The sequence below is a fragment of the Aspergillus costaricaensis genome (genome assembly GCF_003184835.1).
Source record: "Aspergillus costaricaensis CBS 115574 unplaced genomic scaffold BO79scaffold_2, whole genome shotgun sequence".
Classification (NCBI taxonomy): Eukaryota; Fungi; Ascomycota; class Eurotiomycetes; order Eurotiales; family Aspergillaceae; genus Aspergillus; species Aspergillus costaricensis.
The window spans coordinates 1,288,422-1,301,424 of record NW_020291802.1 but is presented as its reverse complement, the minus strand read 5'-3'; the positions used below and the strand labels follow the sequence as shown (position 1 = coordinate 1,301,424).

The following is a 13,003-nucleotide window of genomic DNA, read 5'->3' as shown; positions in this document are numbered from 1 at the left end:
CGCATAAAAGAGCTACCAAACCCCCTACAATCGACAAGAAAATCCGCAATGCACAAACTCACTATATAACCACCAAACCCACAATCTCCTCCACCAAATACCCCAACCAACTACATACAAAAATGCCCCGATACGCAGAAGACCACGAGCGCTACGATGACAGCAACCGCGCATTTCTCCAAGCCTTCATGGCGCGGTCCACCATGACCTTTTCAGAAGCAAAGCCCGTCCTGGCTGCGATATTCTCCGTCAGAGGTATTCCCATACCATATACCTTACACCAGAATATCAAATGGGATCCACATCAATTACTAACATCAAACCCTCTACATCTAGACAACGAACAAATCTCACCCGAAGACATAACAGAAGACGACCTCCAAGCCTACATCGCAGCTGCCAACAGCGCCATATCCCCCTTCGACCTCGAAATCCGGAGCATACTACCCCAGATAGAAATCAACAACAATGACCCCGACGCACCCCCTCCCCCAGCCCCCGAACGAGTCTACGCCCTCGTCAACACAACCAGCGACGCCCTCACCCAGCTCGCGACCACCTACTCCGCCGATGAAATTGCCTTCGTGAAGCGCATCCTCGACGCCATGTTCGACACATACAACACCCGCCGCCAGGAAGCAATGGTCATAAGTAGTATGCAGGCGCTGCAGCTAGCCAAGGCAAGCGCAGGGGACGCCAATCGACGGGAGTCAGGGACACAGCAGCAGCAGGCGACGCAGGGGGGCGCGGCGCAGTCGTTGACGATGACGCAGGCGGAGACGATGCTGAAGCAGCTCGTCGAGCAGGGGTGGTTCGAGAAGAGTAGGAAGGGGTATTATCGGTTGAGTCCGCGGGGGTTGATGGAGTTGAGGGGGTGGTTGGTGGCGGCGTATAATGATGAGGGGATTAGGAAGATTAAGTTCTGTGCAGCGTGTCGGGATATTATTACTGCGGTGAGTTCGAATCTCTATTCGCGTGGGAGTGAGTTGTGGTTTGGGGCATCCTTGGCTAATGATTTTGTTGTTTGTGTATAGGGCCAACGATGCGGCGACCGCGATTGTACTGGACGCTTGCATGACCACTGCATGCGGAATTTCTTTCGTATGCAAAAGTCGGAGAGTTGTCCTGTGTGCAAGAGTGCTTGGCCGGGTGATAGGTTTGTTGGTGAGCGCGCCATCACTATGTCTGATCCGGCTGCGCAGAGGGCTAGACGCTCGGCTGCGAATACTCAGCAGGCGGAGGCGGGACCTAGTACGCAGTTCACGCTGCCGGAGTTGGAGGTTGAAGATGAAGTGGATGGTGGTGAGGACGAGGCTGGGAGTGATTGAGGGGCTAAGTCATGCTTTATTGGGATCATCATTATACCTTAGGCTGCCTCAGGAGTATGTCGCGAGGCACTCAGGACGGCCATGACGCTCTTCGGATGCGATCAGGACTTCGAGGGTCGGAGACCGAGAGTACTCGGAGCCATAGGACGCAGCGTCATATCAAGATACACCTGCGAGGCCCTCCCGACGGGGAGGATGCTTCATTGATGTAGTACGTTGAGGGGATCGACTGACCCTAGTCAAAGACTGGCCTGTTTATCAGTCGATCCTGTTTGAACTACCACCCAGTGTGTCTACTACAGACCACCATATCTGGCATCCGTCGAAGATGACCATGATAGATAGATGGCCACTGCATCGAAAGAACGGGAGAAGAGGACAATACGTCACACTTGATACCACAATTTATAAACCTGAAGCTATTCAATGTTCTTTTCTATACAGACTTCGTCATGCCAGACTACAATAGCTGAAGTTGGTTGCGAACTACTCCGGACTGTTCTACTACCTCTAGTTGCTTATCTCGTAATCACTTGGATACTTTCAATTTAATTTCAGTGACATTAAGTTCATACTATCATCACTATCGTAAAGCATTAGAAACATTAAAGTATTATCGTGATATCACACGTTTCATCCCCTCTTTTCGTTGTATCCTTTTTCCTTCTTTTTTTCTTCGTTTAGTATTTGTTTCTACATTTTTTTGATCTTGTAGATTCTCCTTTTTAATTTTTTGTTTTCTTTTCTTTTCTTTTCTTTCTTTCTTTTTTCTTCTTTTTTGCTCTCTATTTTTTTGTTCTTTTCCCATTCGAGAAACAGAAATCCCATCCCACCATTACATCCCCAACAGCCTTCCTTCCTATCCCAACTCAACACCAAATCCCCGCAGCAAAGCAAAGCAAAGTAGGACAAATCCCGAGTCTCATACCAGAGATAACAAGAAAGCAAGCTTGAACACGGCAGCATATCCACAAACTTTCTTCTGATGTAAAATTCACTTCACCAACATGTCAATATGTCATCATCTTCGTAAACACCAAGCGACAATTCTACTCAAGCCAAAGGAAAAGCAAGAGTCTCCGAAAAAAGATCAAGCAACAAATCATGAAAATCGAAGTAACCAGGCGAAGTCAAGCCAAAGGCAAGAAGATGTGAAACAACCCTGATTGTATGGTGAGATTTGAAAGATCAGGGAATAAATCATGACAAATAAAGTCAAAGACAACATGTAAAACGAACCCCTCATGTAAGGCAAGATCAAAGATCAAGCAGTAAATCATGAGTCAAAATTAATAAATCAGAGAAACCTTAAGCCAAAGACCAAGGTACCCAGCATTCAAGCCATATGAGCAGCAGAGGCATGCAACTCCGCATCACGCTGATCGACTCTCTGACGAGCCGAGATGCCGCTCATATCTCTGATATCAACGTCCGCACCACAGGCCAGCAAGAGATTCGCGACTTCCATACGAGCATTCCAAGCTCCATTAATACACCATCCGTCGCCGAGGAGAAGATTCAAAGGTGTGACACCATTTCCGTCCTGAGCGTTCATATCCGCACCATAATGAAGCAAAAGTCTCACGACGTCCACGGAAACATTAGCCAGGCGATCGACGGCCCAGTGCAAGGGGGTTCGGAGGCGCGCGTTGGTCTCGGGGCTCCAGAAGGACGGGTTGCGTCTGAGATACAGATCGCTGCCGGTGGCGGTCTTCGCGTTGGGGTTACTGCCCTTTTCGAGAAGGAGCTGGACGGCGGGTGTAACACCTAATCTGACGGCGAGATGTAGAGCGGTCAGTCCTTCGATGGAGCTGGCCTTGATATCGACCCCGTGCTGCATGAGGAGCTGAATGATGGCCAGGCGTGTGTTCTCGTCGCTTGGGTCGGCGATATCGAAAGCGTACATCAATGGGGAGTGGCCATATTCATCTTTTTCGTTGGCGCTCGAGCCTCGAGTTGACAGAAGGTGCTGGACCACGTCGAGGCGGAGGCCCCACACGGCGTAGTGGATGAGGGGGGTTTTGCGACTCTCGGTTGTTGGCATTGATGCGCTCTGGGATGAGGTTGTACTGAGTTCCGTGGAAAGGTATTCGAAGGTGTCCAAATTGCCGTGGCCAGCAGCATACTGGATGAAGTCAGGTTCGCTATCACGCCTCATCGCGGCTTCACCACCACTGGTGATAACATATTTGGTCACTATTTTCACCATGTGGTAACTCTGGCTTTCGATAGCGCGGGTAATGTGATCACCGGTCACCTTGGGACCCATGTTCAGAAGCAGACGAGTGACACCGATAAAGTGGGCGTTGCTGCAGGTTATACTGAGCAATCTATCCATTTCATCATCTCTGAAGCGGATTCCGGCCTGAATAAGAAGATGGGCGCACTTAGAAGGAGTGTTGTCTCCGGGTTCTCCAGTTCGTTCGGTAATGCCTTGGACGCTGGACGTGCAGGCTTCAGGCCGGATTGCTTCGCAGAAGGCATGTTTGAGTACATCGAACCCGTTGGGATTGGGATACATGTGGTGCTTTTTGTAGTCCAGAAGCAAGGTCAACGCCTTTGAGTACCAGAGCTTAGCGGCTAATATGATCGATTCATCAATTCCACGGGTCGGTTTGTGCAGAAGCTGGCTGCTGGAGAAGAACTCAATGAACCTCGCCACAACCGATAGACGACCATAGCTAATGGCATTCTCAAGCGGAGTGGTCCAGTACTTAAGGGTTCGAGGTGTCACGTCATTCTTTCCATGATTGAGGAAGAGGGAAACGAGTCCAACATCACCCCTCATGGCAGCGTAGTGTAAGGGCGTGATCTCTAGCGAGCTGTTCCCTGGCCTGAAGAAGGCATGTGGACTTGCCCCGTACGTCAACAGCATTGCCACAGTAGTAAGGTCTTCAGGAGCTTCGATTATGGCCCGATGCAAAGCCATGTAGCCATTATCGTCGCGTTTGTTGGGATGATGACCCTGAGCGAGCAACGAAGTCAGATAGTCATAGTTCCTCTGCCGCGCTGCTTGCAGAAAGGGCAACGAGACTCTGATATCCGTGTCGTAAGAGACTTGAGTATCCAGTTCGCTCGACATGATGCTTGAGAACCGATGGTTCAAGATGCCGTTTGGATGGAAAAGAGGATGAAGATAGGAAAGAAGAGTGAGAGATCAGTAGAGAGAAGATTCTTCTTCTAGCCATCTCTATTCACTCTATTCGAACAACACTTAAACAATATTCAGGCAGAATCACCAGTCTGAAGGCGGTGACGTCTGTTTGCTATATCGCTTCTGCAGTTTTGCATCTAGGGTTGGGGCTACCTTTGTGCGCGTAGTGAATTGCGCGGTGCATGTCTGTAGTGTGGTCATCGTGGTGTGTGCTGAGGTATGCCGTTGCTGTGAGGGAATTCTCTCCATGTTCCCGTGTCTCCGAGATACCCATGCCATAGAGTTTACTGAAGTAGCAATATAGAGTGTAGAGTGTGACAGTGAGCGAGAGTAAGCGATGTAGGATGAAGGCAGACACACCAGGCAGCCAAAAGCCGTAGCCGCCAACGACACATGACTTCTAATCGAGTTCCCTCCCCCCTTGCTGACTTCCCTGCCTCACACCCCCGCCTTATAATATTCCCCTCCGCTACTACCATATCAGAAAGCACAAATCCAAAATGTCCCACTACCCCGTCTACATAATCAGAACCCATTTGGCAATCCCAGACCCCGACCTTCCTTCTCCACGTTATCACACCGCAATCCTCGTTGAAACAGACCAAGTGACTGGCTCTGGAACCATCCATGAAGTGACCGGGGACATCACCTCACCAGAAGGGATGCAATACGAAATTAAACTCGTTGCTCGACCAGAGTCCGACGAAAACTTCTTTTCTCGAACACTGCTTGGTATGACGGATGCAGCCAACTATCCCGACTCGTGGGACAAGGCTCTACGAGAAATTCCAGCTCCCCCACAACAGAAGGCATTTAATATCAAACGAATGAAGACTGAGCCGTTCAAGAGGCTATCGCCATTAGAGTTTTATGAGGACGGCGAGGAAAGACGGCCGTTGGTGAAGTGCACTGAATGGGTGGCTGACAAGGCTGTTCCGGCGCTGAGGAAGGCTGGTCTTTTGCAATCATCGATTTCGGTAAAATTCTGTCAGGGAATTGCGTTAAGGTTGTGACTATAATAAACTTTTGGAAAATGTTGTAAATAAGAGCATATCTAACTGCTTTGTTTATATGAGCGCTTACAAGAGATCTGGGCCTCATGAAGATCGACTGGTCCTCCCTTGAGTGAAGCTACTAGGAGAATTCATAGAATGTTCCCCAAATCATCTACACCGATTACCTGAGGAAACGATACAACCCCTTGATGGTTCACCATTTCTGCAGTCTTCTTATTTTTGATAACTGAATGCTTTCAAATTATTGTGACACCGTGATGAACGCTTTCAAACAATGAACTTGGCGCAGAATGTTGCAGCCTTAGGTGTAGTCACACACTGACAAAATATTGTTAAAAACCATAATCAACGGACGAAATCATGACGCCTCGATGCGATTGAAGTCATCTGGGATCTTCCATCCATGTGCTTGACAAGCTCGCCTGTAGGCACTCACAGCTTCACTAAACGGATATTCGCCATCTCGTTCAACGCGTGCAGGCCATGGCTCTGTTGAACAAAGGGCCATACGCACCTGCAGAAATACACTGTCTATGGAGCTCGTAGGAAGCCAGCCTGAGCTGGTGAGCAGCTCCATGCACATGGCGCCACCAGCGGTCACATGGCCACCACCGCGTTGTTGGAAAGAGATAAATCGGGGTCGAACGACACGGACAAAAGGCGGAGACATTGGAAACTGAGGCGGAAAGCGTATTTCCATAACGACGCTCTTGAGACCTTTTTGCTTGAGATCCTGTGCCAAAGGAAGAGAGGGATCGAAGCTGTGGAACTCGACGATCCATTGATAGACGTTGTTGATAAGTGTGGGGTCCACATACCAGCCGATCTCATGTAGGGGCTCTCGGTCCTGAATGCGCAATGTTGTCTTGAGATGACGCTGTAGTGACTTGGTTGCGGCTGTGGTCGCGTAGCTTGGCGGTCCGAGGAGCTTGAAGGAATGAGCTTGCAAAGTTCCGGGCTGGAAGTCGGTTTTGGACCCGCGTCTCAGATTGTGATTGGACTTTGATGCATCAATGCGTCTTGATTTTCCGATGACATCGTCATCCGAATCCGAATCAAGTAAGCGAAGATCCTCAACCTCCGTATCATCGTTGGAATCAGTTGTCGATGAGCTCTCAGACAGACCAGATAGCCCTTTTGCAGATGATTTCCTTTTTTTTTGTCTATTATCTGTGGCTTGTCCATCGGCTTCATTTTTGTTCTTGTGGCTCTGGCCCTGTCGAGTGCCAAGGGCCGATATAGGAATGGAAACAGGCTGAAAATCTGGGCCGCGCGCCGTCCAAGCCGGGTCCTGTTCGTAAACCCTGGAGGGTTTGCTCTTGTTTTCTCCCCGAGCTTTGAAACCATCGCCTGAGATAAACAGGTACCGCGACTGAATCCAGTCTAGTTGAGGAACCACATATGGGTTTTTATTCCGAAACTTTCCCGGTGAATTGACAACTTCATTTAGCGAGATAGCAGAAGTGATGTCTAACTGGCTTCTTGACCACTTGCCTCCAGAAATACCACCACGACAGCAGTATGCGAGAGAAGTGTGAAGATCGCTCGCCATATAAACACCATCTCCATAAGCACGGCCATTCAACAGTCGATCAAAGTTTAGACCTTCTCTCAATATGCTGTGCCAATTATAAAGTGGACTTCCGTGCCAAGCGAAAAGCGTGGGGAACTCCTTGCTTGAGCTGTTGTTGAGTTCCTGGACAAACCGAGCTTCTTTGTCTGGAGAGCCTTGCGCTAGCCTGAACTGCATGTAGTTGTGCATCCCTGTCACCTGGTGTTCAGGGTCATCATCGTATACGATGCATGATCTATTTGAAGCAAGAATCCACCGTAGTACATATAGAGCTGATGGGCAAATTTGATCATGCCATAAGGCGAGGGGTCTGTGTTCAGGCGTACTGCTCTCGATGAACTTTTTCATGGAGAAGACATCAGGTAGTGTGTCGAGGAGTAGCATGACTGCTTTCTGTTTCAGCTCATTACTCAAGCTATCAAATTCAAGATGAAATGGCACAATTTGCACGTCTTGCCCGACTGGAGGCGAGTCTTGTTGGCCGGCCAGATAACCTACCGAGATAGGCTGCGAAATCTCGATAAGCGACTGGTCATGCACTTGGAGCACAGTACTGCAGAGCGATGGAAAGTACGATGAAGAATCAGACACATTGCCTGGCTTCAATAGAATCCATTCACCAACTTTTAGATTATGAGGCCCTCGGGCCATCAATGTCATATTGGCAGGATCCAGTCTCGCAGTGCATGATGGCGGACTCGATCCAGTAGAGGCGCCACAAGCAACCTTCATGCCAAGTCCAGACGGAAGATCAGTCAGTTGCCCCTGCGCAGCCCGAGCATAAGCAAAGCTCACGAGCATGTCGACGACATACGGCTGTGTGACTATCTCCCATTCCAGCTTGGGACCCATCCCGAGCTGCATATATTGATATAGACATAACGGACTGGAACAAACATATGGCTTCAGGGCCTCAAAACCGGTGTCTATTTTGCAATGGCAGTTCAGACAGAATTCCGTGCACTTGACAAAACGGCGCAGGCTATATTGCATGGCAATGAGAGGAAGAGATAGCTGATGTGCCGTGTGCTGTGGCAGATCATCTGCTTTGACGAAACCGGGTGTGAACCTAGCCCATTTCTCCGGAACAAAGTATTTGGGAAGCTTGGCATCCTCGGGATCTAGCTTCTTACCCTGAGCGTCATTGTAGAATAATTCTGCGCCTGTCCATGAGAACCCGTGTCTGAGTCGATCTTGTACAATACTAACGAACCGATCATTGAGAAGGGTCTCTAACGGGTCAGTAATGAACGAAGATATTAAAGCCGACTTGGGCATCGAGCTTGATACACCGGGGCTCGAGATCTCCTGGTGGGTCTCTGGGATAGACATTGTCGTGGGCTTGTACCTATCGCAAAGACCGACAAACATCTTGACTGGCGAAGGAGCTGTCTGTGACTGGGATACAATGTGGTCTAGGCTCCGGTAACCCCATGGATAATAGAGAAGCAGCACTATAAAATGCTTGGGGCAGACATTCCACATTTGCATAGCGTCTTGTGAAATGCCTAGGCTAGCAATGCGGCAGGAAACAGACACAATGAAAGAGCCCTCCAGGTCACCAAGATAGCCGACTTTGAAGCCTGCGCTTTTAGCTGCTCGAAGATCAGTCCGCAGTTGCTTCATATCCACGGAATGGTCCATCCGTGGGGCATCAGAGTACTCATCCCAGGCCATATCTTCATCATCTGAGATGGCGTCGAAGTCGTCATCTACTGGGGAACTCGCACGCGGTTCTTTCCCAAGGGCAGCCTGGTCAAGATAATCACAAAAGCCTTCTAGAAATATTTCCAAGGAACAACCATTGAACTTGGTTTGTACTGTCTCCAGAAGGGAGGACACGGCGGGGGGGATATTGTCCGTGACAGCGAACGCAAAATAACTGTGATCATCGGGGTATTCAGTGGCATCTATCACGTCATTAGTAAGAAAGACTAAGACCAGATCATTAAGGCGCTCACATACCGAGAATGGAGACAATGAATTCAATGTGCATGCAGGACTGGAAGCTGTAGGTAAAGGCAATGGTACTGTCTTCGTCACCGAGCCTGAGGTGGCTCAGATGGGGAAACCTCGCTCGGAGGCACGCATCGGAAAGGTCCTTGCGGAAGGCTTTCCAAGGCATGCTGATTGCTGAGGATAGAACAAGTCTATTCGTCAAATATAACTGGGAAGCCGAGAAAGAAGTGTGACAGAAGGGGGGACGTAATGGCGCAAAGTGAGGAAATGCAACGGGTCAGTTTTCCGTGCAAGGCTCGGTGGTGGAAATAAGGCGGGGCAGTCAGGAACACATCAAGAATAGAAAAGCAACAGCGATCACGGTGGTGAAATGAAGGTTTTTATTGTTGATGAGGTTGGAGGCAGTCGATGGCTCCACAAATGCAGCGTTTTTTGGGGAATTTTGTCAAAAGTTATCTGTAGATATATTTGTGGTCAGTACTTATGTAGTTGACAAGGCTGTTTGATGTTCCTGTGGCTGTAAGCCACTCGAAGGGGATAGGCTAACAGAACTAGTAGATCACGTTACTCCCTCTCGATGATTTTTGACTGAGAATCTAGGCATCCAGCGGTAAGGGGAGATGGGAAGGATGCCTGAACCATATATGTAGGCGGAGGTCCAACATAGACTATTTAATTATGTGATGAATAAATGAATAAAGAGGTCTTAGTCTCGCAAGATACCGGGGATTCACATAAACAATGATCCCACAACACTTTGTTATATGATTCATATCTCTTGTGAAAGGAAACCTCAGGATTCTGTAGAATCTGCGATGTGACGAATACTGGTTGTGGTGTGTTGGTACTAGGAGGTATAACTTGCATGCGTACTACCGGATCTTCCTGTGGAGTACTCCACACACAAGCAGCAAGAACCCTGGCCTGTGCGCAAATCTTACTTTGTGCCTTTTCTTTTGCCAGGAAACTGAAAGGATCATTGTGGTTTAGATAGCAAATCACGCGCCGCGGAATGATCCTCGCGTCTAGTAAGCAACCCACGATCGCTTTCCTTTGATTCGCAGATATGTTATGCATCATGCTATACAGACTGGATCTGGGGGTTCCTGTCCAGAAATGGAACTAACCAATCGAGTATCATGTTAGGTTGACCCTGTACTAAGTAGTAGTAGAATTAGTACAAGACATCCATTCATCTTTGAGAACCAAGTGGATAAAGCGCTTACCAACCTCTCCCCCAGGCCCCCCACCGCAACATCCTCGATTCCAGTGCCTCTCTACTAAAATAGCGGTAATATACTACTCCACCTGTTTTGTATAATCAAGCATAGCTGACATGTTTCTAATCTAGACCTCTAGCTGCCGCACTTGTCTGCTTACCTGCTCCTTTGTAAAGACTGAGGCCTTTAAAAGGCGTAAGAGCAGTATTATCTGCATGATCCTGATATCTGAACACCAGGATCGCCAGCTAGTAACTATCTGTTCGATCGAAACACAAATGACCAAGGGGCTGCAGGAGGCGGTAGAGGAAATTTGTTTCATAAAGAAATACTGATATCTTGGATCAATGTTTGTAGAGGTACTTCCCGTGCGTTTGCGCAGGTAGAGGCAAGGTAGGGATTGTGTTGTTTGGAGAATTGCTTGAAAGCGTGTTATCTTGCTTGCTAGCAGTGGGTAAGCTACCTAAATTGATGACCATGGGATGCCACAGTTTTAGATCGCATGAAGAAGGTCAGTATCTGTTCATCTAGTACATAACAGGTAGAGCTCCAGATATCTCAATTTAAGCAGACATGGGTAGTGGCGGAACCAAGGATATTGTACTGATTTGGGATGGTTGAGTGGAGAGCAAGTGGGACGCCACCCCTTCCGCATCAGGAAGTCTCCGCGTATTCGTTTAAACGCGCGCGCCTCTTTTGCGAATTGCTGCCGGCGTCCCCCCACTGTCACAGACATCATCGACTATCAATGGGTCTTAAAAGCTTTGACACTCAAATCCTATTAATATCCTGGGTAATGCTTTCAGATTAAAAAAAATGTGGGACAAGCCACTACACAATGGTACAAAGGTGTACCATCCCGCTCCTCCTGCACTTCTCTTTTTTGCGATCACTTCCCAGTAACTCCTTTGTCACTAAAGCCACCCAAGTCTGGGTTGTGTGCTATTCCTCACAATGCCTATCACCGTGTCGTTGAACAACCAGCAGCAATGCTACGCTGGAAATGACCGAATCAGAGGTCGCATTGTCTTTCAATGTTCCACCCCAACGGAGATTCAGGACATTCGCGTGACATTCTCCGGGCGCGCAAAGGCGAAGGTGCAGAAGACCAAGGGATCCGCAGCCCCTGCCGCTAGCTATCGAAGCAAGTGTATGCTTTTCGAAAAAGAGAGGATCCTATGGCACCCAAATGGCGATACAGTTGCCCCTGATACCTATGAATGGCCATTTGAGTTTGTCTTTCCATCACATGTCCAATCCGCGTCTTCAAGATGGCCAGAAACATTGCCTTTCCGCAGCGACGCAAATCATCCCTTGCCACCAACCTTTGCAACGCAAACTCATGATTCTTTACGGAAGCTGGAGTGCACCATCGAATACCGAATCGACGCCCAAGTGTTTAGACCACAGCGAGGGATTTTAGGGAGAAAGTCACCATTGTTCTCTGAGGTCATACGATTGAACTTTCTGCCGCTTGAAGCTAGATTGGAATTGAAGAGCACAGATGACTACCCCACGACATATCAGCAACAGAAGGAGCAGCTTTTCAACATTCGAAGCATGCTTCTACTCCCAGAAAACAAGGGAAGAAGCTTAAAGGTGCAGGAGAAGATCCAGTCATGGCTTTCACCTGGTCAGCTGCCTCGGTTCAGCTTCAAAGCGTCTTTTTCCTATCCCACACGCCTGGTACAATCCACACCAATTCCATGCTTCTTAGATATAACGCCGTTTATGGAGGACTCCTCTGTTACATCACCTCCCGATATTGTGATGCAATCTTTGTCCATCTCCATGGTCAGTCAAACTGCCGCTCGGGCCGCTCCGTCCCTAATGGGAGCATTATCGGGCCAAGTTGACGAGCGGATTGAGATACTATCACGGACGTCGCTCGGTATGCCAATTATGGGTAAAGTGGACTTAGCACAGGCCTTTGGACCTCTTAGAATCAGGCAGACGGATGTATCTTTCCGCACATTCAACATAAGCAGGACGTATCGGTTGTGCGCGTCATTTTCATTTGAATGTGCGGGGAAAACAAGTACCTTTGATATTCCTGATCTTCCTGTGGAGCTATTGGCAAACTCTCGAGAGCCAGAAAAAGCTACTCAAAGCTTCGAAGGGTGCGTTTCGGAGGCAGAAAGCCCGCCGCCGTATGCATCTGCTTCAACCCTGTCAACATCATCAATCATAACGCCTGAGAAAGTCTGAGTAATGCTACGCTTCTCTTAATGGCTATATGCCCAGCGCACTATTCGGTAGCTGCTCTGGACCCGTCAGTTAGGAGATCCAAGGCATAACTAATGGCTTGTGAAAGATAGACCAAGACAGTGAGGACAAGCCCGATTGTTGCGACTGCTCAAAGCTCAATCAAGCTACAAGCTCTCGTGCCTCCTTATTGAGAGACCGATCAGCACATGAATTGCGACTGAATGTATCCATAATAGATTGTCAGGACTCTTAAACTCGAAGCCATATTCTTCAGACACCACACATGGAATGGACATGATCTCGTACCTGTGTATGATTACGGCTTAGTGAAAGTGCTGATTGGTGTTCTGACCATGCTCTAATGCGGGTAAAGTGGCCTGTCCCTAAGCTGCTTGCTAGTTCAGGTTAAGTCCCGCAACTACGGCGTCTAAACAAAGCATTTGACTGGACGCTGACCTACCTGTCGCGCTGTTTGGTCACAATGCATCGCAGCAATCAAAGAAAGAGTGGAGATCTGAAAGGTAATCATTGGGGTCTTAAAAAAG

General features: G+C 48.5%; 5 protein-coding genes across 5 annotated transcripts; 3 read left to right on the top strand and 2 right to left on the bottom strand.

Moving 5' to 3' along the window:
• Positions 1-9: 9 nt before the first annotated feature.
• On the top strand, positions 10-1,328 carry BO79DRAFT_186505 (non-structural maintenance of chromosomes element 1 family protein; the record flags this gene model as incomplete). Its single annotated transcript, XM_025680472.1, has 3 exons — positions 10-255; positions 337-953; positions 1,035-1,328. The coding sequence occupies exons 1-3, from the start codon at positions 123-125 to the stop codon at positions 1,326-1,328; spliced, it is 1,044 nt and encodes a 347-aa protein (XP_025544595.1). The 5' UTR covers positions 10-122.
• A 1,282-nt stretch (positions 1,329-2,610) lies between these two features.
• BO79DRAFT_164744 (ankyrin repeat domain-containing protein) lies at positions 2,611-4,410 on the bottom strand (the record flags this gene model as incomplete). The annotated part of the gene is made up of 1 exon (XM_025679220.1): positions 2,611-4,410. The coding sequence occupies one exon, from the start codon at positions 4,408-4,410 to the stop codon at positions 2,665-2,667; it is 1,746 nt and encodes a 581-aa protein (XP_025544594.1). The 3' UTR covers positions 2,611-2,664.
• Positions 4,411-4,940: 530 nt separating this feature from the next.
• Positions 4,941-5,576, top strand: BO79DRAFT_206632 (uncharacterized protein). Its single transcript, XM_025682015.1, has one exon. It carries the CDS (start codon positions 4,983-4,985, stop codon positions 5,493-5,495), a length of 513 nt encoding a protein of 170 aa, XP_025544593.1. The 5' UTR covers positions 4,941-4,982; the 3' UTR covers positions 5,496-5,576.
• Positions 5,577-5,718: 142 nt separating this feature from the next.
• On the bottom strand, positions 5,719-9,508 carry BO79DRAFT_268088 (putative ubiquitin conjugating enzyme). Its single transcript, XM_025687091.1, has 2 exons — positions 9,037-9,508; positions 5,719-8,981 (listed from the first exon to the last, which is right to left on the bottom strand). Exons 1-2 carry the CDS (start codon positions 9,194-9,196, stop codon positions 5,857-5,859), a joined length of 3,285 nt encoding a protein of 1,094 aa, XP_025544592.1. The 5' UTR covers positions 9,197-9,508; the 3' UTR covers positions 5,719-5,856.
• Positions 9,509-11,204: 1,696 nt separating this feature from the next.
• On the top strand, positions 11,205-12,607 carry BO79DRAFT_268084 (uncharacterized protein; the record flags this gene model as incomplete). The annotated part of the gene is made up of 1 exon (XM_025687090.1): positions 11,205-12,607. The coding sequence occupies one exon, from the start codon at positions 11,205-11,207 to the stop codon at positions 12,456-12,458; it is 1,254 nt and encodes a 417-aa protein (XP_025544591.1). The 3' UTR covers positions 12,459-12,607.
• Between the last annotated feature and the right edge of the window lie 396 nt (positions 12,608-13,003).